At 42.2% G+C, this 22,716-nt stretch overlaps 1 protein-coding gene across 2 annotated transcripts in view; it reads left to right on the forward strand.

Moving 5' to 3' along the window:
• The window catches only part of TCERG1L (transcription elongation regulator 1 like), a 168,867-nt gene that overhangs the window by 3,972 nt on the left and 142,179 nt on the right, over positions 1-22,716 (forward strand). For both annotated transcript variants that reach the window (XM_079978432.1, XM_079978431.1), the window contains exon 3: positions 4,108-4,288. In XM_079978432.1, the coding sequence (XP_079834558.1) occupies positions 4,108-4,288 (181 nt within the window). The remainder of the gene's footprint in view (positions 1-4,107; positions 4,289-22,716) is intronic.

Below are 22,716 nucleotides of genomic sequence, written 5' to 3' on the forward strand. Positions count from 1 at the left end.
TTGAAAACAGTGGACAAGTAGTAAGTCTGTTGATTTCAGTTGATGTACTTTGAGTTTGACTTAGTTTGTGATGACCCAACAGAGCCAGGTTACCTGTTCATAATAGGGCCTTATGTGGATATGGTTCAGTTTGGTTGTGTATCTTTAATGTTTCATTTATTGTTTATGGGAACTTTAGCTATGCTGTAGTTATGTATCTTTTTTCATGCTGCAAGCCACCTTGAGCACTGTTTGAACTTTGGAAAGGTGGTATACAAATAAAACGTATTCATATGTATGCATGCATGTAAATGAAGACACTTAATGTGGTTCACTCACTGACTCACCAGCAGCAGAATGAGCACATAAACCCTCCCTGATGTTAGTTTTATTTTATACATTTTTGAGTGCATCCTGGCTTCTGCACCCCACCCACTTCAAGAGAGCTGGGTCTAGACACCATCAGCAGGGTTGGACTGGAGGTATTCTTCAAGCTTCAGACAGAAACCACTGATGAAAAGCATCCTGTTGCAGGGAAAAAAAAGAGGATAGGGTCCCATTGTGTTCATTGCCTCCCCATGTTCCAGTGTTGAGCCAGGTAAAGGTAAGGGACCCCTGACCATTAGGTCCAGTCGTGACCGACTCTGGGGTTGCGACGCTCATCTCACTTTATTGGCCGAGGGAGCCAGCGTACAGCTTCCGGGTCATGTGGCAGCATGACTAAGCCGCTTCTGGCGAACCAGAGCAGCGCACAGGAATGCCGTTTACCTTCCCACTGGAGTGGTACCTATTTATCTACTTGCACTTTGACGTGTTTTCGAACTGCTAGGTTGGCAGGAGCTGGGACCGAGCAACGGGAGCTCACCCCGTCATGGGGATTCGAACCGCCGACCTTCTGACTGGCAAGTCCTAGGCTCTGTGGTTTAAACCACAGCACCACCCAGTGTTGAGCCAGACTGGGGACTAAAGATTCTAAGCTGTTGCTGATTTGATTTGAAACCTAGTCTTTCTAACCTAGATACAAAAAGAATTTATTTGCAGTGGCTGTGACTGGAGTGTCTGCTAGCCTGGTGACTTTAGAATCAGAGAAAAGTGAGCAGCTTCTTCCTGGTCCAGGAAACCTGAAGAAGCTCTCAGTCCATACATTGAGGAGCCCCTAATGCAGCAACAGGAAGCACAATGTGGGTGGGTGGGGAGGGACTCACTGGAAATGATATTCCACTCTGAGCTGTGCCTGTTTTGCAGGGGCCTAACAATATTTTGAGCATCCTTTATGCCAGGTAGTTAATCTACATAACCCTATGTAGAAAAGGAAGCTTTTAAGTACTGCTAGGTGAATGGGACCAAGGCCAAATGATAGCAGACTCCAAAAGATTAGAAGATGTAAGAAAGCGGACAGGCAGTGTATGTTTGATCAAAATATTGATAGGGGAATCCCAGCCTCGTGATGTGTGCTGATGTTAGACAGACTGTGTGAGAGAGGTATTTGTGATTTTATTTTATTTATTATTTATTAAATTTCTATGCCACCTTTTATCAAAGTACCACAGGGTGGTTTACAATATAAAAACTCAAAAATATATAACATAGCAACAAACAAAAACAATACCCCCTCCCACATGCACAGTTTAGATGGTCATAGATTGTTTAATTAGCCAAAGGCCTGGCAGAAGATTAATGCTTTTGCCTGTTGCCTAAAGATACATAATGAAGGCAGCAGGTTAGCCTCTTTGGGGAAAGCATTCTACAAGCTGAGAACCACCACAGAAAAGGCCAGCTCTCATGTTGCCACCCTCTGGACATCTTGTGGAGGAGGCATACAAAGAAGGGCCTCCAATGATGATTGCAGTGTCCAGGTCAGTTCATAAGAAGAAAACGTGTCTGAACACCCCACAGGGGTCTGAACCCACCACCACTTTCTGAACACAGCCCAGGAGGAAGGAGCGGAACCACTGTATGACGGTGCCCCCAGCTCCCAGCCTCTCTAGAAGGTCCAGAAGGATGTTATGGTCGATGGTATCAAACGCTGCTGAGAGATTCAGTAGAACTAGGAAACAGCTCTCACCTGTGAATGCCTGTGGGGAATTATTATTTTGAAAAATCCCTGTTCCAAAGCATATGGAAAGCTCTCATTTGAGGAGAAGGCTTCTTTCCTACCAGTTTAATGATATTTCCTTTCTATGATGTAGGGATGCTTTCAAGGAAGCAACCCACTGTGTACATTCTACACATGGCAAAGTTTTAGGAAATTAGTGCCATGAGTCTGCCTGCACATTTGGATTAACTCTTAGGCTTACTGAGATATACTAAGAAAATTAATTATGATTTTTATTTGTTGTGTGTCTGTACCAAGATTCAGGCATATGCACAACCCTGTTCATAAGAAAGAATGTTATGAACGAAGTGATATACATGCATCATTTGATATCATATGATTTATGCATCATGGCCAGGGTCAAAAGGACTTGGGCATACCAAGAGGGGTTGTTGTTGTTTTGTTTTTTAAAAAATGCTTTTCTTTTTTGAATGTCAGACTTCCATGTTATATAATAAACACAAAGCTATTTTCTATTTGATAAACAGAATCCCAGAGGATCCTCTGAGACATGTAATTTGGATAGTCTTTTAGGGCTCTGGAATTTATATATGAATCAATAGTCTCAAAAATGGAAATGCATTCACAGTGGGTATAGTATTTCTCCTAATGAAATCAATAAGAAACTTCCAATTTTAATGGAGCAGGTTTGAAGCTTATGTAGCTTGAATACTATCTTGCATTAAATAAGGTAAGTACCATGCCTGCCACAATCAGCTGAATTGTTTAAAACACCATTGCTCCCCTAAAAGGTATCCCTGATTAACTGGGAAGCAGATATATAGATAGATAGAGATAGAGACCTTAGAGACCTTAGAGACCAACTAGTAGTCGAACTAGTTGGTCTCTAAGGTGCTTCTGGTTTGTTTTGACTATGGCAGACAGCTACCTACCTGTAACTAGACGATATAGAGATAGAGATAGAGATAGAGATAGAGAGAGAGAGAGATGGTTCGAGCCAGAGGAGGTTATATATGCTTTAGCCCATTGAAACCAATGGAACTTGAGTGACAGTTGTTAAGTGGGGGGGGGGATGTGAAGTGGTGGATTATCTGCAGTTTCCAAAGTTCTACCAGCTTGCAGCAGTCAAGGTAGAAGGCAGTGGGATGGACTTACCTTATATTTGTTCATATATGTATCTTTTTTAAAAAAATAAAAAAACTCCCCCTATTGGTTGCAGCAAAACAAAATTATTTACCTTGGTTCTTGAGTGCATGGGGAGCCAAATCTTGAGGCTCTCCAGAGAATGAAGGGTCTTTGGGTACAGGCTGCAATCTGTCCCAGCTTCTCACTGCATTAAAAGGTTTGTTCCAAGGCCTAATGCCAGCTGCCATGGATAGAAGCACCTCCAGTGGTAAATCTATGGCTATGGAGATTTTTGTGGGTGTAGCCTCCCCACCTCTCCATGAGTGGAGAGGAACCTCTGCCATATCCTAACCCTCTCTAGTGAGTGGATCTGGGCATTGGGATTGCTTTCTCTCTCTCTCTCTCTCTCTCTCTCTCTCTCTCTCTCTGTGTGTGTGTGTGTCTCTTACAGGGCTAAACTGTGACAAAGTTATTTTGCATCAAATCCATTATTTTTTATTATAAGTACTCATAAAAGATGTAGATGAAACAGGAGTTTTCTTTTTACTTGAAGGAAGCAATGCAGTCTGATGATGTTAACTGGTTGCCTTTCATTCTCTCACTCAAGTCTTATTCATTGATCAGTGGATTTATCAGTGAATAGTGAATGGCACAACTGCACCCACTGCAAACAATATCTCAGCTTTATTTTCCATTCCTCTGCCGGTACAATTATTTTCTATTCCAAATTTTTAAGCTATATATTTGTTCTGGCAGTGCTGTTTACAAAGGTTTGACATCCGATCGCTTGGGTAGATACAGAGAATTCAAATAATTAGAAGCTTTTCAGAAAGCCAAGGTTAATCTGATAATGGGGAGCTCCAATGAATGTTAAAGAAGCCATAGCAGTCAATTGAATTATATCATGAGCAATGTTTTTCTCTTTTTCTTTCTCCTCTTCTGGGCAGATTTATTTAAACAATGCATTTGCTCTGGATTCATCATGGATACATCCTGAGGAGCTACGAATCTACCAGGGACATGATAAACCTCTTGTTATGACAAATCAAGTAGCTGTGGCTTTATCTAGGCCAGCTACTGCCCCTAGGCCTCTTCCTGCAGTGGTGTTAACACCCCAGCCTATTCCAGGTTAGTTAAAAATAAATAACTATATTCTTGAGCTCTATGTTTTCCTTCCTGTTGATCTGTGCAATTTGCAGCAATGTTCTACTTTGAATTCAAAGCTGTTTCTTTTGAGGAGGCTGTATTCATTTTGGTTGAAGCAGGATGCAGATATATGCAGACTCACTTGAATGCCATCCTAGAGATTATTCAGCAATTGAGATAAATCAGGGAGGACATGAAGGGTGACTACATAGTGGCTATCGTGTTATGCAGTTTAGCCCAGTCATTTGCTCTGCTGATAAACGCCCTGGAAACCAAACCAGAAGCTGATTTGACATCAAGTTATGTCTTTTCCAAACTCATTGAGGAGCATCATAGGAGAAATGAATGTCTTGATGGTGAATGTAGCACAGACCCTTGTCAAGGTCAATCTCTTAAGGCTACCGGAAAGCAAAAAGACCAAAGAAAATGTTTTCACGTGGGAAAATGGGACATCTAAGGAAATACTGCCACAAGTGGAAGTCTGAGCAGCGCAAGCAAGCTCAAAAGAGATTCAGTCCCTAAGCAAAGGATGCAAGTGATGCTTCTACAGAAATCTGGGACACAAGCCTCAAAGCTATCCACAACAGAATGCCTCATCACTGGTATGTTGTTTCTGGCACAAGCAGTCACATGTCAAATGCCAAGTCCTTCATTGCATCACTCAATCCAAACGACCAGATTTACTTTGCTGATGGGAACAGCATCACTGCTGAAGGGAAGGACCAAGGCTTTCTCAAGTGTGTCCAGCCAAGGGACAAGTTGAAGCTCATTCCCATACTCAACAGGTTGTATGTTCTTGATCTCTGTGGAAGTTTCTCCATGGCCTACCTTCTTAAGAGTGAAGCAGAATTATTTGAAAAACTGAAGGATTATGTAACATTCACCAGCAAAAAATTCCAGAGAAAAGTGCAAGTGCTTTGCACGGACAAAAGTGGTGAATTTACTGGTCATAATATCAAGCAGTTTCTCAAGGAGAATGACACACAGCATCAAACCACTGCTCTGTATATGCCCTCTCAAAATGGCATCACTGAGAGAAAGCACCGCTCGCTAATGGAAATGTCAATGAGCATGCTGATTGATGCTGCTGTCTCAAGGAAGTTCTGGGGTGAAGCCTGAATGCAGCCAACCACCTACAGAAGAGAAAGCAATAGACACTACACCCTTTAAAAAATGATATTGAAAGAAACCCTGAGTATGCTATCTCAGAGTTTTGGGGCTGTAAGGTTTATGCCTTACTTCTGCCTGAAAAATGCACCAAACTGCAAAATGTGCCAAACTGTAGCAGGCTTGTTGATAGGTTACAGCAAATCCTGCAAAAGCTACAAAATTCTGGATCCTAGTACAAAGTTGCTGCCTTCAACACAGTGTACTTTGATGGGACACCATAACCTGATGTATTGAAAGAGCCAAGTGATTATTCCAATCTAATTCACCCAAGGCGCAAGGTCTGCTAACAGAAACTTCCCTGCACACCACCACTTTATCAGAGGTGAGGCGGCAGTGGAAGTCTCTCGTATACATAGGTTCTGGACACCTCCACTCATGTTTGCCTCAGCATGCTGAGATGGGAAATGGCATTCCAATAGTCTACTCAGGGGGGGGGGCGCACATGTGTTGAGTTAATCTAACCTTCATGTGGCTGTTTTACCACATGCCCAACTCAGCAAGAGCCCGCCGGAATAGCTTAGTTTGCTGTCAAACAACAAAATTAGCTTTTTAAGAAGCTGAGCCAACTTTCTGTAGAATATTAATTTCAAATGTGTATTTTTAGCACTCAAATTATCCCATGTAGATGGTTATTAACATGGATGGTTAATTGATCCATCAGTTCATTAAAACCAACTTACATACCACAATATGCATGAAATCAATTCCATAAATTTGCATATCTCAGGTACGGTACACAGCTAAACAAGCTGAAATTGGTTGATTTGTTTGCTGTTTTTCAGTATATGCCTAGAAAGGGCCAGACGATATATCTTTCAAAGGATAAATCTGGACTTGTATTTTATGGATTTCCCCAAAAGCATACTAATTGGCAGCAATTCTGATTTTTTTTAAGCCTCTGAATAATGATAATTAGAGAATGCAATGCATAGTGAACCACTTGAATTTTTAAAGATTGTACTGGTCCTTCCTCCATTTGCTTAGATAAAAAAATGTATTTCAAACAATAACCAGATGGTAATTGCCCTGTCTTATTTTTACAGCTTTTCTTCTTAATGGAAAACAGTATTGCTTTAATGCAATTTTCTTCTTTCTTGTATTTTCCCAGAATAGTGCTACACAATGAGAAGAGATAATTTTCTCATACAGCACAGAGTTTCTTTGTTAGCGGAAAAATGTGATTCCTTGCCAGCTAGCAAGACTTATTTATTCCAATTAGCTTAGATTTTTATTTTGCATTGATACATGTCGGACAAGTTAGATAATTCTTGAACTTCAATGGCTTTTCGGATGTTTTACACAAAGCTGTCTTATCTTCTTGCTGTTCTTCACTATTGATCCGCTATTGTGCCTTCCACTGAAAATTATACAAAACCATAAAATACTCTGCGGCTGGACAAAATAACAGGGCTGTGTATTTATCTACATCTGGATGAGAAAGAGAGTTGTGGTCTACATCCCAGCAAGGATCCATTATTAGCAGTCATTCCAGCTAATGGCCAGATATTACAAGAACACCAAACTGAAATCTATTGTTGCATTTTGATCTTTCTGTTCATTGGAAGAATAAGAGCAATTGACTTACTGTGAGTTTTTCACATTATACTCTTTTTTAAAAGGGGGTATAATGTGGAAAACGTAGCTCCTTAGGATAGGCCATTATTTTGGTACTAGCTAGTTTGTTGGTGAACTCTATTCATGTAACTGGCAGTCCACTTATTTGGGGACTATATTGTAACCTTTCAGAAAGATGGAAGATGCCTTGACATAAGTAGTTCACATGAACTACTGGAATACTAGTTGCTGGAAACCACATGAGGGAGAAGTGCTCTTGTACTTGAATCTAGCTTGCAAGTTTCCCATAGGCATCTGGCTGGCCACAGTGGAGAACAGGATGCTGGACTAGATAGGCAGGCTCTTCTTATGTTCCCATGGAAGGCAAATGGGGAGACGGAAGGCAAGTGAAATATCTGATTGGGAGTAGAAAAGCAAAATTTCCAATAGGAAACTACAGTAATCCCTTCCTTCAGGATTCTGCTAACTTTTAATGCTTTGGTGCAGCAGCAGATTTCACTCTTTTCAGCTGATTTACCTTCTGTGTAGCAGCTTTAGTTCAGGGAGCTTCTGTTTCATTAAATGAACATGCTAGTATGCTATGTTGGAGTTAATTTGATTTCCAGTGGCAGCCATATTAGTTTGTTGCAGCAATAAAATAAAATAAAATATAAATGAATGAATGTCATAATAATGGACTACAGCCCGCTTCATCTGATGCAAGTGGTTTTGAGTGACCTGTGTTAAAGTCAATTTAAAGTTTACAGGAAAGAGTCCCAGAAGCTTTCCTGGTCATGCATTGGAGATTACACAAACTGGACACTGTGCTACTGTTGTTTTATGCTATCAAACTCCTGTTGCTCTGTTACTTTTGCAAGTCTACCAGCTAAACCTATTCCATTAAAGATCAGTCCTGTGGGAAAGGTGGAGTTCTGTAAAAGACAACTGTGGGAACAGATGGGTGAGGCGTAGAGGCCCATGAAGACTGTGCTCCTATATCTCAGAGGGTATTTGTTAGTGGTCCCTTTTGGTGAATGATAACTTGATGATAGTAATGCCGTACAGAAGATTTCCACCAACCTGGTGCCCTCTAGATGTTGATGGACTATGAGTCCCATCACAACTGTGCACTGGTTCTGCTGGCTGGGCCTGATGGGAAATGTAGTCCAAAACACATGAAGCACACTAGGTTGTGGGATGCTGTTATGCAGTGACCAAAAGGAGGTAGATTACTAAACTCTGGTTTGCATAGCTTGCTTGGAATACTGAAGCATAAAACAATCCAGTACACAAAGAACTGTTGATACTAAAATTCTTTTCAATTGTTCTTCTGTGGAAGTTGTGCTGGGAAGATTGCATTGATGAGATACTTATTTGTCGAATAATGTGTGTGAAGGAATGTAATTTCTTTTAGAACAGTTTTAATGTGATTGTCATGACTGAACATATATAGGGATTTATGGTGAGAAACAGAATATTCACATAAGGAATTCCACTGTCCATAATTATTAGCATTCCCTCTCTCCCAAGTGGAGTGACAGCTGAATAAATAAAAACAGATTGCTCATTCATTATGAAATATTGAAGGCTGGCAAAGCTCAGATGTCTGATTTGGCAATTGCAAATACCTGGAAGCTGATTTTTTTTTTTTCTGTAGGAAAGAGCAATGGGTCAATATACTATGGCAGATAAAATCAGATTTCAGAAACCTGCATAATCTTTTTGTTGACCCAAAGATAGAAAAAATGACACATTATTTTATCACCTAGGAATTATAGGTTATTTCCTTGTTCTTCCCCAACTCTGGTCAATATTTGTTGTTTAAACAGAGGATAGACTGCAAGGCAAAAATAATTTTGTCTGCTTCAGTTTGTGAAGGGTCAAAGGACTCAAGTCATTTAATGCTAAGTTAGCAATGTTCTTATTTTATCTGATGTGCCACCTAAAAAGCAGGTGTACATAATCAACCATTCATTAGATACTGCTTCATTTGTCAAGGTCAGCTTGACCTTCAGCCAAGTTACACATAGCCTTTTGATTACTGTGAAGTAGCTTTGATTTCCAAGGAAAGCTACTTCATTGAACTTAATATTTCAAGATGTGCAACATTAGTTAGCATATTTCTTTTCTTCCCTAAAAGCCATACACATTTATTATGCTTTCTGCAGTTCTCGGGAGTAAGTAGTAACATGGCAGAAAGTCAAGGGAAATTGGAAAGCTCAAGGGAAGCTGGAATAATTTTAAAGGAATGGATTGAAGTTATAGGCTTGTTCAGTAGCCTGATTGCAACCTCTGCATAGTTTCCGTGGGATTTGGGGTCCATGCACTGTATTATTATGATCTACTGACTGGTGCAGAGCCAGTGTTTTTTAATGGCCAGAGAGCAGGTGCAGCAGGTCATTCTATCAACTGTTTCCCTATTTGTGCGCTGAGAATAATGATATCTATAGCACCTATAGGTTTTTGACAGCCTGGACTCCATTGTCAGCCACAGCTTGAGCAGCTAAAAGGAGCCAGCTTCCTCCCCCATTCCCTGCAGAAGTAGCACATGTTTTGCTTGCAAAATGTCCTAGGTTTAGTCCCTGGCTTTTCCAGTTAAGACTAGGAATGACTTATTTTTGAAACCCTGGGGAGTCAGTGTAGGCAGTACTGAGCAAGATGGAGCAGTAGCCAGACTTTTAAATATCGTTTGGTACTAGTTAAGCTAACAGACTGCCATAGTGTTTTCACACTTTGTAACAGCTATGGAAATCTTTGGCCTGAAGATCTAATTGAGCTTCCTATATCTCCCCATTTGGCTTGTGAGACTGTTTTGGCCCATCTACATCCACCTGCCCCACATCTTATGTTATATATGATGCCAGATGTGGGCAGGTAAAGATGTGACTCCCTATCAAAACAGAGAATGGTATTCAACTACGTTTTCCTTTGAAATCAATGAACGTGACCGAGTTAGGCCTATTAAGTCCCATATGTCTGCTCTGAGTAACACTTAGCTGACTACCACCCAACATTCTCAGGTCCTGTGCCTCTGCAGGCATCGGTGTTTGCAAAGACAACAATCAGCTGATTTTTGGCACTTCAAAAACCGTGCAGGCAAAGGTAAACTAACCACCTGATATCTTTGTGGCGTAAGATGACTGCAAGGTGGGCAGCCTCACCCACCTGTCAATATTGGCTGAAAGTGGAAGGAGATAGGAATCCAGGCCATTAGCTGGATCTAGTCCCTCAACCCTGTTGTCACATGAGCCATGGAGAATGGGGGTACAAGACTAATCTCCAAATATGTTTGGAATGGTCAAATGAAATGTGAGCCTTGCAAAGTTTGGTAGACACTATCTAGATGCTTTAGATTTTCATAGTTTATGTCATTGGGCAAAAAGAAGTGAACCATAATGTTATAAGTGCCAGTAGTTTTAGTGTTTCACTGTGCACCTAGAATAAGAACTTCATGGTCTCTGTCTAGGAGCATGAAACTGTGTATTCAGTCCTCTGTGTGTTCAGTCAGCTTCAGGGATATGCATCATCAGCCCATATGATTTGCATGAACCACCTGAACTGGCAAGGCCTATTCGTGCAAATTTCTGCCAACACTGTCCTTTCAGCTCCAGTCCCCCCTGTTGAAGCTCTTGACCTCAGGAATGGCACCTTCTAATTAAGCATCTTGATGCAGTCATATGTACCAGGCAGTCACAGCAACATTTGCTGTCTTGCAGTAATTTTTCAATGGGCCCATGTTTGTATGCATCCCTGGGCTGTTAAGCAGCTGTTGAAGGCAAGTGAGGAGTCTGGAATCTGGAGTCGAGTCTGATAACAAGCAGGAATTGGAACTGAGAAGTGGTCCAGAGGTCAAAGCCCATGGTAAAGGCAGGAGTACAAACCAAAGACCAAGCCTGAAGTTGGGATTAAATATTTAGCCAAAGAACAGATATTTTATAGTCCTTAAGAATGTCTTAATTCTCAGAGTGTGCGCAGGCTACAGTTGCCCATTGGTGAGAGAAATAAACTCTTCATAAGCTCAGAGGCACTCACTATTATTACTTCATTGATATTTGTGCCTAGGAATTCTGTGCCATGGATTTACTGAGCTTTTTATGAATATGAATCAGTGTTTCTCCTGTGTATGTGATTGGTAACCCAGTACATGTGAGCACCAAGGTGTCCACACAGGATTTCCTTGGTGCCTATGAGCACCAGGTTGACAATTCTCTGTTTTTATCTTATTTCTTGATGTGGCAGACCAGTTGCTAGAGCTGGAAGGCTCTGTGCCCTTGCAACCAAACTGGGTTTGAAGGATGTGGAAGGAAGGTGGGAGTACTCTCTCCCCCACTATCCAGTGGGCCATCCTGTGTACTTGCTTGTGTCATGCTGGCAATGTGAAGTTGGCTGCAGATGCTTGCTTCACCCCATGAAATGACTGAGAGAGATGCACTTGGACAGACAGAGAGATAGAGATCAATATATATATAGTGTGTATGTTTGTGTATGTGGTGTTACTTTTATCTATAGTTGACCAAATTGCACATATTTGTCTAGTTGTTGTTTTTTTAAGTTCTTTATCTGTATTATGAATATTTTACATTGTTTTATATAAACTGCTTAGAGGGGTTTTTCTGAATAAGCAGTATATACATCTTGATAAATAAACAAAATTAAACCAGATTGAGGTATGAGTGCTGTCCAACACGAGAGAAGAAGCAAGCAGCAGGAGTTTGTGCTAGTGAGAAGGGAGCAGCTGTCACTTGCTGCAATCAATGTGAGTCCCTTTGTAAAGGAGGTGACATTACTTTGAGGAGTTGGGTTATTTAAGGGACAAAAAATAACCTGATTTATACTACATGCCACTTCTGCTGCAAGAAAACAACAGCAGCAGCAAAAGGCTATTGTTTGGTCCAGAGCAGCCCTTTTAATTCACCAGGCATATTCCAAAAGGCTCAGCAACAAAGGTTCCCAAAGCCTTGAAGCCAATGTGTGCCTGACAATTGGCCTTAACAAATTCAGAGTCAATCACAGTTATGATAAGATGGTGGACTTAGGAGTTGCCTAACCCACAACTGCATGCAATGTTGAAGCCTGAGTGCCCTTCATTTGAGAGTGGGGATGTGCTAGCTGTTGTTGTTGTTTAGTCGTTTCCAGCTCTTCGTGACCCCATGGACCAGAGCACGCCAGGCACTCCTGTCTTCCACTGCCTCCTGCAGTTTGGTCAGACTCACCCCACCTTTAATTACCGTATTTTTCACTCTATAGGACGCACTTTTTCCCTTCTAAAAAGTAAGGGGAAATGTGTGTGCGTCTTATGGAGCAAATGCAGGCTGCACGGCTAAGCCCAAAGCCAGAACAGGGAGACGGAGCGCTGCACAGCGCTCCATCTCGCTGTTCTAGCTTGGGGTTAGCTGCGCAAAGCCTCCGCAGGACAGTGGGGAGAAGGCACCCCGCTGCCCTGCGGAGGCTTCAAAGGCTGTCCCCAAGCCAGAACAAGGAGACGGAGTGCTGTGCAGCGCTCCGTCTCCCTGTTCTAGCTTGGGGATAGCTGTGCAAAGCCTCCGCAGGGCAGCGGGGTGCCTTCTCCCCACTGCCCTGCGGAGGCTTCACAGGCTGTCCCCAAAGCCAGAACAGCAAGAGGCTATCCCAGAAGCCAGATCCCTCTTGCTGTTCTGGCTTCTGGGGTTCAGAATTTTATCCTTCTTGTTTCCTCCCCCCCCCCCCAAAATTAGGTGCGTCTTATCTTCTGGTGTGTCCTATAGAGCGGAAAATATGGTACATCCCTATTGTCCTCCACACATTAGAGGGCAAAGTATGTAGTACTCATAAAGACTCCCTGTGAGATAGAGGTCACATTTACACCATACATTGCACATGGCTCCATGCCTCCCCAAGAATCCTGGGGATTGTAGTTTATTAAGGGTTCCTGGAACTGTAGCTACAGTTCCCAGGATTTAAAGTCACAGCCCTTTGGCATGGTTGGAATACAGCGTGTGGTAAATTAATATATATCTGGTAACACTATGATTTCCAACATAATACAAACAGGTAATAAAAATCAATATGGTTAAAAACTGAAGGAATGTTTATATTTTGTGAGTCCCTTTAGTATTATAAAAGACTTTACAAGCTTGCATTTATGGATTTGTGAATTTTTAATTGATTATTACTTTGCATGTCTCAGGATTACAATATTGTGTTCAAAGTGACACACTGCTGATTGCCATTTTATAAGTTTCTAATTTAGTGCATCCTAATGTAGCTTTGGGGACGCGGGTGGCGATGTGGGTAAAACCTCAGCGCCTAGGACTTGCCGATCGCATGGTCGGCGGTTCGAATCCCCGCGGCGGGGTGCGCTCCCGTCGTTTGGTCCCAGCGCCTGCCAACCTAGCAGTTTGAAAGCACCCCCGGGTGCAAGTAGATAAATAGGGACCGCTTACCAGCGGGAAGGTAAACGGCGTTTCCATGTGCTGCGCTGGCTCGCCAGATGCAGCTTTGTCACGCTGGCCACATGACCTGGAAGTGTCTCCGGACAGCGCTGGCCCTCGGCCTCTTGAGTGAGATGGGCGCACAACCCTAGAGTCTGTCAAGACTGGCCCTTACGGGCAGGGGTACCTTTACCTTTTACCTTTTTAATGTAGCTTTGCCAGAAAACAAGTGAGCAGAGATGCAAAGACCTACATCCTATTTGGGTGGTATCACTCATAAGATTATAATCGTGTGTAGCCAGAGAGAATAACCATTTTGCTGGCTCCGAAGCCAGGGAGCAATATTGCTCTTTTTAAACACAGGTGACAAGCGAGTCACTGTTTGCAACCTTAGCATGAAGGATGCTTTTAAATTCATGGTTCTATAAATATTTTTTTCTTAATGCAAAGGTCTAGCTTTCAGCAAACACCATTGTTATGTGACATTCTCATACTGAACCTTAAAATAATTAAACCACTTTATCAGAATGTGCACACAGTACAGGCCAAGGGAATCACGTGTTTAAAATCCCCTTGACCTTTATGTACAATATTGAAAGGACAATGAATAATCATGATCACTTCTGAATGATGTGCCTGTTCCTGTCTGCCCATTTCTAAGGCTGAGCAAACAATTTGATCTAAGCATCTTCCTCCAGATACATTTCACTTCTTTCTCCAAGTCTTTCCAATTCCCCATTGTCTGTCTGGATTTTGCATTCGATCCAAGTATCTGCTAGTAAAAGTTCAAGGCTCAAATTCTAGGCATGATGTATTCTAGCTTCTTATGGATTGAGAGAATAGTGACAGCTGCAAAGCTCAAAACCTATCTCTCCCCCCCCCCCCCGACACAAATATATAGGGATCCTGTGCCATTGTTGACATTGCACTTTGGTTCCTTTATTCTCCACATTAGAATCTACAAATCATTTGAACTGGCATGCTCACTCTTAAAGCAGAACATACTGAGACCCACTGAAACAAACATGCATGCCTATAAGCCCATTTTGCTTCATGGAAGCAACTGACATTATTGCATATTTCATTCATTCCCATTTACCTCAGTGAGACCACTCTAAACAGAGACAGCATGCATACATGGAAGTAGTCCCCAATTAGGTGTTGCTTCTGAAGAAACCTTCCTGGCTTGGAATGGCCAGTACACACAAACACACATACACGTTGACAATCCTTTTCATATGTTGAAGAAGTGAGTGGGCATACATCTTCCATTTCTGCTCACAAAGAGGATAGCCAGCCCAGGAAGTATATCTTGGTTGACTCAAGCTGTTTGTGAAACCAGCTATGAGACTCTACTTGTGAAAACCTACTCATTCTGAAGCAGCTAAATGAATTAGGAATGTGCTGAATCCCCCAGAGAGATGTCACCACCAACTGTTTTTGCATCTTTTAACATCCTTGTACGTTTTGCCTGCATAGGACCCTCCAAATCGGCTTTTGAAATCTATGGAGGTGAATGCAAATACTTTGAGATCAGAACATGTAGCATTTATGTACTTGTGAAGAAATAAACATGCTCTTGATCACTTCTGGTATCTACAAGAAAAGGTGACATCTCTATCACTAGTATTGCACTGAAAGCATTTCCCAGCAAGCAGGACCACAGCAACGTGTGCCATTGTAAAGAAAATCTATCTGTTTTCATCAGAAAAAAAGTATCTGCTCTGGAAAGATCAATGGACACTGCACATTCCTTTATAGTACTGCTAAACTGAAGGCAGAAGCAGCTGTATTGTGGTAGCTCAGAAACAATCATTAGGTGACCAAAGTGTAAGTGTGTGTGTGTGTGTTCATGAAAAATATTTTAGTGCTATTTTGCTCTGCTTAAGAATTACTAAAGTTGCCAAAATGTCAGAGAGTTGGATAACAACAATTTAAATGATAGTACTTTTTAAACTCTGTAGCTTATGGTTAGATTACAACCCCCCATCATCCCTGGCAAATACCCATGCTGTCTGGATCTGATGGGAATTGTAGTCCACAACAACTAGAGAGCACCATGTTAGCAATCCCAGTGGTAACTTCTAAGCCACAGACATTAATTTTTTGGCATTTAAGACTGCAAACATTTTAAAGTTGAGATGTTTCTGAGAATTCATGAACCAGGGGTGGAGTGGTTCTCAGTTTTGTGCTGCACAATCAGAATTAGGGATGAGATTTTCCTCATCTGAATTTCTCCCCAGATTTTGGTATTCTGAATTACTGGGTATTATTTCAGAAGTGAAACTAATGCATCAATAATTATTCTCTCTTCCAAAAACACAAACTGATTATTTCTTAATTTCGTATAAATAAGGACCATTCCACACAAACACTTTGCCACATTTTTCAGTTCAATTCAATGAAGAGGTGATTGAGACTGGATGGCTCTAGCCTAGGATAAATGCATATCTCAAGCAAGGCTCCACACACTCTGTCATCTCTCCAGTAGTCTCCCATGTCAGAGGAGTAAGCTGTTGGGAAGAATAATGTCCTTGCTCATTCATCCATTCAGGGTCAGAGTTGCATTGGAACTCTGTCTCTGGTTACAGGTTGTTCCTTCTACCACAGATCTTTAACCTGCTAGGAAGGGGGAGCTTACCATGAGTTTGGGGCCACCACTATCAGTCAAGGCAGTGGAGTGTTTAGGGCTTCACAAAGGTGAAAGTGCTCCCCATTGCTTCCCCCAATTAGTTGTGAGGGACTCATCTGGATTAGGGGTTGGTGGCAAATGGCTCCTCCACAATTCAAACTGCTTCTGAAAGGCACCGCTAAAATCTATTCTATAAGGCATGGGCATAGCCAGGGTTTTTGTTAGGTGGGCCAGGCTTTTTGGGGGGGAGGGCAGAGCCTCAGATTTGAATCAATTTGTATTGATTTTGATTGAATGGAGGGGCAGCTGCCCACCCTGCTCTCCTTGGCTACACCCATGTATAAGGTTGGATTGATAACCAATTGAAGCTCTGTTCTGACATTGTACCCTTCAAGGAAGGTGCATTCACCAAGTGCATTCACATGTTGAATGAGAAGGTCTGAAGAAGGCTTGTAAGCATGTGATGTTGATGATGATGATGATTACAAGCTCACCTTTTCCCCAGAACAGGATTCAAGTATTTAATTTACAAAAATTAAAATAGCACAGACATAATAGAAAAAGCTTAAAAGAGAATAAGAATTAAACTTTCAATAGAATTAAAAGGTAAAGGTAAAGGTACCCCTGCCCGTACGGGCCAGTCTTGACAGACTCTGGGGTTGTGCGCCCATCTCACTTAAGAGGCCAGGGGCCAGCGCTGTCCGGAGACACTTCCGGGTCACGTGGCTAGCGTGACATCGCTGCTCTGGCGAGCCAGAGCCGCACACGGAAACGCCGTTTACCTTCCCGCTGGTAAGCGGTCCCTATTTATCTACTTGCACCCGGAGGTGCTTTCGAACTGCTAGGTTGGCAGGCGCTGGGACCGAGCAGCGGGAGCGCACCCCGCCGCAGGGATTCGAACCGCCGACCTTTCGATCGGCAAGTCCTAGGCGCTGAGGCTTTAACCCACAGCGCCACCTGCGTCCCAATCAATAGAATTAGAACTATATAAATACAAATTTATTCAAATACGGCTAATAAAAACAGCACAGTACTATTAAAGCCCTTTCCTTAAAAAACAGTCAGTTCCCAAAGGCCTTCTGCTAGCAGGACAAGAAGGTGGGAGCCAATCTTCCTTCTCTAGGAGGAGGCCCTCTCCCGTGTCCCCACCAAGCATGCCTGTAGGGTTGACGGAACTGAAAGAAGGGCCTCCCTCGAAGGCTTCAGAGCCCAGGCAGCTTCAAATGGGAGACCAGATAGCCTGGGCCTAAGCTGTATATGGCTTTATATGTTTAGGTGACACACCTACAAATCCACCTTCAGGACCTTCCTGCTCAGAGGGGCAGGGCAAGTGTAGAGGGGTTGGAGGGTCCTACACACAACCTAGCACCCCCCCTTCCATAGAAACAATTTATGAATGCCTGAACAGGACTATACAGTTTCTGCTTAATGCAGAAATGTTCAAGTGCTCTGCATATGTTGCCTACCCAGAGCTCTGTTTTGTAGGTTTCCCTCAAGCAGTCTCCCAAATGCATTACAGTACCAACAAGGTTGCCCATGTGATCATTCACGACGTGCATATCAGAACATATCCTTGACACAGTGGGACTTTGCCAGCATTGCTCCAGAAAAGTACTTGGTAGAGTTCTCTCAAGGTTAATGGAAGTTCTTTTAAAAGAGAATGCAGAGGTGGGGGTGCGTGGTTGTTGCTTCTAACGAAAGATCTCTCTCTCTTATTACTCACTGAAGTTTCTTAGGCTCATCAGTTTCCCAAATATTTTGTTTTTCACATTTCTGAGAGCCTTCTAGCATGTTGGCAGCCAACAACTAGTTGAATTGACAGGGAAACAGCAACAGCAATCAATATCCATATGGCAGAAGCCGGCAGTAGCGGCAGCAACAATTAAGAAACATGCGGCCAGACTTGTAGCAAAACAAGAAAATGTATAATCCTAACAACCATTAACTTCAGATACAGATCTAGCCGGGACTGGCAGCTCTCACTCTATTTTTGCAATCCATCATATTTTCTGAGCAAGTGGCATGTTTTCTGAGGAATATGAGACAGAAGAACATAATCAACACATAGCCATCAGTAATCATGGGAGCTGCCGAGTCATTTGGGGGGGGGGGACAGGAACAAACTCTCTGCTAAATGTCTACCTTTCTGCTTCTCTTTGGTTAGACAGGTTTCCTCCTTTCCCCCTGAGGCCTTTGATTCACAAACTCCATTTATTCTGTCTTTGATTTCAAGTGCCGGCCATATTTCACTGAAACATAGGAAGCTGCCTTGTACTGACTCAGAACATCAGGCCACCAAGCTCAGTATTATAACACAAAGCAGCAGCTGAGATTTTCAGACAGGAATCTTTCCAAGCCATACCTGTAGATGTCATATCAGGAATGCAATTTGGGATCTTTTGCAATTGGATCTTTTGCAATTGGATCCTGCTGAACAATGTCCTTTCTTCTATGCTATTGTAATTGTGTAGTGTGTGAGTGTGTGAGTGTGCACATGCCCAAAGCAGCAACGTCACTATTACAGAAACCAGGATAGTCCACTGAAACTTGAGAATCTTTGGCTTTCCTAATAAAAGAAGAGCCTAACATCCACATTAGTTACTTAACTTTCTGTCACAAGTGCTTCTTCCTAGACCACTCCTGATAAGCTTGGTAGGGTTTTAAGACAACAGAGTAATAGCCAGAGATGGTGACTTACATAATATAGTTTTATGTCCATTGTTCAAGTTGGGAAGTTCTAAGAACAACAACTATAATAATAATAATCTTTATTGCTGTCCAATGACCCTTAACATGGATTCAGAATAAAATACAGATTCATACAGACAACCCCCCAGGGAAAGAAGACCAAAGCGTTATTTGTTTAGTCATGGGTATGTTGATCTTTAATTCGTATGACTACTTTAAGGAACTTTGCCACGGCCACTGTGATATCATTGGATTTGTTGTCCAGAAGATATTTGATATAGTAGGCTTCAGATTGACCCAGCCAGTTCATTCATGAACTGGTAAACTCCTCATTGTTTAGGTATGCAAGTAACCCCTTCTCTAGGCCAAAAAATGAGATCTTGAGCCAGTATCTCAGGGCAGCCCACCATGCTTTAGTTGATAGAGGACATTCACCTGTTTTTTAAAATAGTACAGTGGTACCTCTGGTTACGTACTTAATTCGTTCCAGAGGTCCGTTCTTAACCTGAAACTGTTCTTAACCTGAAGCACCACTTTAGCCAATTGGGCCTCCTGCTGCCGCCATGTGATTTCTGTTCTCATCCTGAAGCAAAGTTCTTAACCCAAGGTGCTATTTCTGGGTTAGCGGAGTCCATAACCTGAAGCGTATGTAACCTGAAGCGTATATAACCCGAGGTGCCACTGTATTGCATTTGGAACACAATTTGGAACTTGTAGGAGGGACCAGAGAAACTTTGCCTGGAAGCCATTAAACCTGGAGAATGAGCCATTGAACCAGACGTTTGGGGGGTAGAGGAGTTGAGAGACAGATTTTGCATTAAATACCTTAATGGCTGATGGAACATAATGGCCTCCCCTTGTATAAAAAAATTGAAGTATAGCCAGTTTGCCTACCTCTGCCTTTTGACAGGTGGTCTGCCAATGATGTTTTCAGGACTTGGAATGATGGAATAGAAGCCCTAGGTACCGGAAGAATTTGGTCTGCTCTAGTTTGTGACTGTCTAGTACCCATTTACAACTATGCCTAGGAGTTCCAACAGTTCCCCCCTCCCCCACCATACAAGTCAGTTCCCCCAAGTAGCTATACATGTGCCTTATGAAGAAAGTCAACTGAATACCAAATTTCAATAGGTTCATAATCACATGAAGGGTGGTCTTAACTTTTGGCAGTTGCATCACCTCCAGTATGCTAGATTCATGTAGGTAGCCGTGTTGGTCTGATGCAGTCGAAATAAAAAGAAAAATAATTAAATAAAAGAATGTCCAGTAACACCTTATAGACCAACTAAGTTTGTTCTGGGTATAAGCTTGTTCTGTTAACGACTGCAATTAGGACAACTGTCCAGTCGTCAACAGGTTTACCATACCCACTGAATCAATCACCCATCTCCTACTACTCTTCTGAGAAATACCCCACCCTACCCTCCCACTATATATAAGGGTCTGGTGACTTCTGTTTCAGTGTATCTGAAGAAGTGTGCATGCACACAAAAGCTTATACCCAGAACAAACTTAGCTGGTCTATAAGGTGCTACTGGACAATTTTTTATTTAATTATTATTTTTATTTCTCCAGTATGCTGTGACACACACATGACACACACATGTGACACTTAGACTCATAGTCTCATAGAACTGGAGAGTTGGAAGGGACCATGAGGATAACCTAGTCCAACCCCCTGCAACGCAGAAGTTTTGCCATTGTGGGGCTCGAGTCCACAACCCTAATATTATGAGTCTCACCAATTGAGCTATCCCTAAGATCAGCAAGAAATAGCTTTACCGCAATTATATGAAAACAAAAAGTAAGCATGCCTCATATCCTGCTTGTAATAATAATAATAATAATAATAATAATAATAATAAATTATTATTTATACCTCGCCCATCTGGCTGAGTTTCCCCAGCCACTCTGGGCAGCTCCCAATCAATGAGGGAACCGCCAGAAGGCCCTCAGTGCTGGATCTCAGTGTCTGGGCTGAACGATGGGGGTGGAGACGCTCCTTCAGGTATACAGGACCGAGGCCGTTTAGGGCTTTAAAGGTCAGCACCAACACTTTGAACTGTGCTCAGAAACGTACTGGGAGCCAATGCAGATCTCTCAGAACCGGTATTATGTGGTCCCGGCGGCCACTCCCAGTCACCAGTCTAGCTGCCGCATTCTGGATTATGTTTGAAAACTGAGGTTCCACTGTATTTCCATCTCTGCAACATCCGGTATGATGACAAACACTTCTCTAGTTAAAAAAACCAAAACCAACCAATTCTAAAATCCCAAATCTGCATCCAGCAGGGGAATAAACCATGATTAGTCAGGTATCCTGATTTTGATTAAAACATTTTTATTTATAAAGTGAGATATGCAGAAAGCCAGCTGTCCACCTTAGTCCCAAGAGAAAGATGGACAAAGTTCTGAAAGTGGAAGAATGCTGCTTAAAACTAGATTTGGAATGCACTTGAGGAATTGTAGCAAGTCAGGTGGTTGTTTTATTTCTCTCGCATCTTTTCTGGACGTATACCCTCTTTTTTCTTTCTACATTTTATTTGGGGTTTTAAAAGAAAAAGTAGATCAAATGCATCCTGTGACATCTAGGCCAGTTCATTATTAAACTTTTCACCTCCTTGAGCAGATAGACTATATATTCCCAGCAATCATGTAGGTAATGGCATCAAAAGAAAATCTGTCATATAATATATGTTGCTAGGAAATGCCTAAAGTCATGACTCAGATCAAACAGGGCTTTTTCAGAATTACTACTCGCCTTCTATTGCTGTGAGGATTTCCGCCTGAACTGAAAACATTTGCTAAATGATGTAATAAGCTAATGATTGCTTAATTTTTGAATGCAGAGCTCAGTGCAGAGAGGGTAACAGCTGTTGTTTGTCAAATTAACTTTCCTTAAGTTTTTTTACTATCCATTTTCCTGTTGATTTAGCATACTTAGCGGTGATTAAGCACCAAAGGTCTCCTCCTAAACCTGTTTTGTGGAGGTAAAAGCTATGCAGGAAAAGGTTAATTCTTCTTCATTGCCATAGTATTTCCCACTCCTTAATGGAATCAACTAGCATATCTCTTCTGCTCTTAAAAGTTAGAAACCCTCTGATAACGTATTCTTCTGCTTCATTTGAGGAGCAAATATAAGGGCCATTTCACATGCTAAGGCTGTGTACACACCATAAACTTAAAGCACACACCCTCTAAATCCTAGGAACTGCAGTTTGCTAAGGGTGCTGGGAATTGTAGATCTATGATGGGTACAGTCCCTAAGATTCTTGGATGGGTATATGCAGCTACACAGAACCAGGCAGTAAAGACCAGATCATAAGGACAAGTGGGGCACTGCCTTCCTAACTGCAATCTGCCCTCAGCCAGCCTCCACATGCCAGCAGCTTCCTCCTTGGTTAGTACAACAAGGAAGAGGATGGGGACAAGTCTTTAATTAGTAGGTTCTGCCTGTGATTAGCTTTGACTCTACTTACTATTACTGCCCTGCCAGTCCCAATGCACACTGGCCACTACTGGGAGTAGGCAATTGATAGAATGTGGTCTGGGGTCTGATCCCCATGTTTTGTGCAGCAAGCCTCATAAGGGCTGCCTTTTACCCCATTTTAAAATTGGTTCCCCCCTTTACTAATACGGTGCCTTCATGCTAATTTCTCAGAGGCAAATATATGCATGCATTAGCATATGCATTTTTATGCAAATTTGTACCATGAGCTTGTGTCCAAGCTCTTTCAGTGCCTAGCAGCAGCAGCTCTTGCACAGAGGCTAGCTTTGGCTGGCTACTGATCATACACTGAAGAGGAGCTGCACCCCGTTATAGTTTCTTGGCAAGTGGACCACCGGAATCTAACGTGTGTTTGGAAATGCATTTTATCACTTTAAGGTAAAGGTAAAGGGACCCCTGACCATTAGGTCCAGTCGTGACCAACTCTGGGGTTGCGGCGCTCATCTCA

Source organism: Podarcis cretensis (assembly GCF_951804945.1).
Source record: "Podarcis cretensis genome assembly, chromosome: 5".
In the NCBI taxonomy this organism is placed as follows: Eukaryota; Metazoa; Chordata; class Lepidosauria; order Squamata; family Lacertidae; genus Podarcis; species Podarcis cretensis.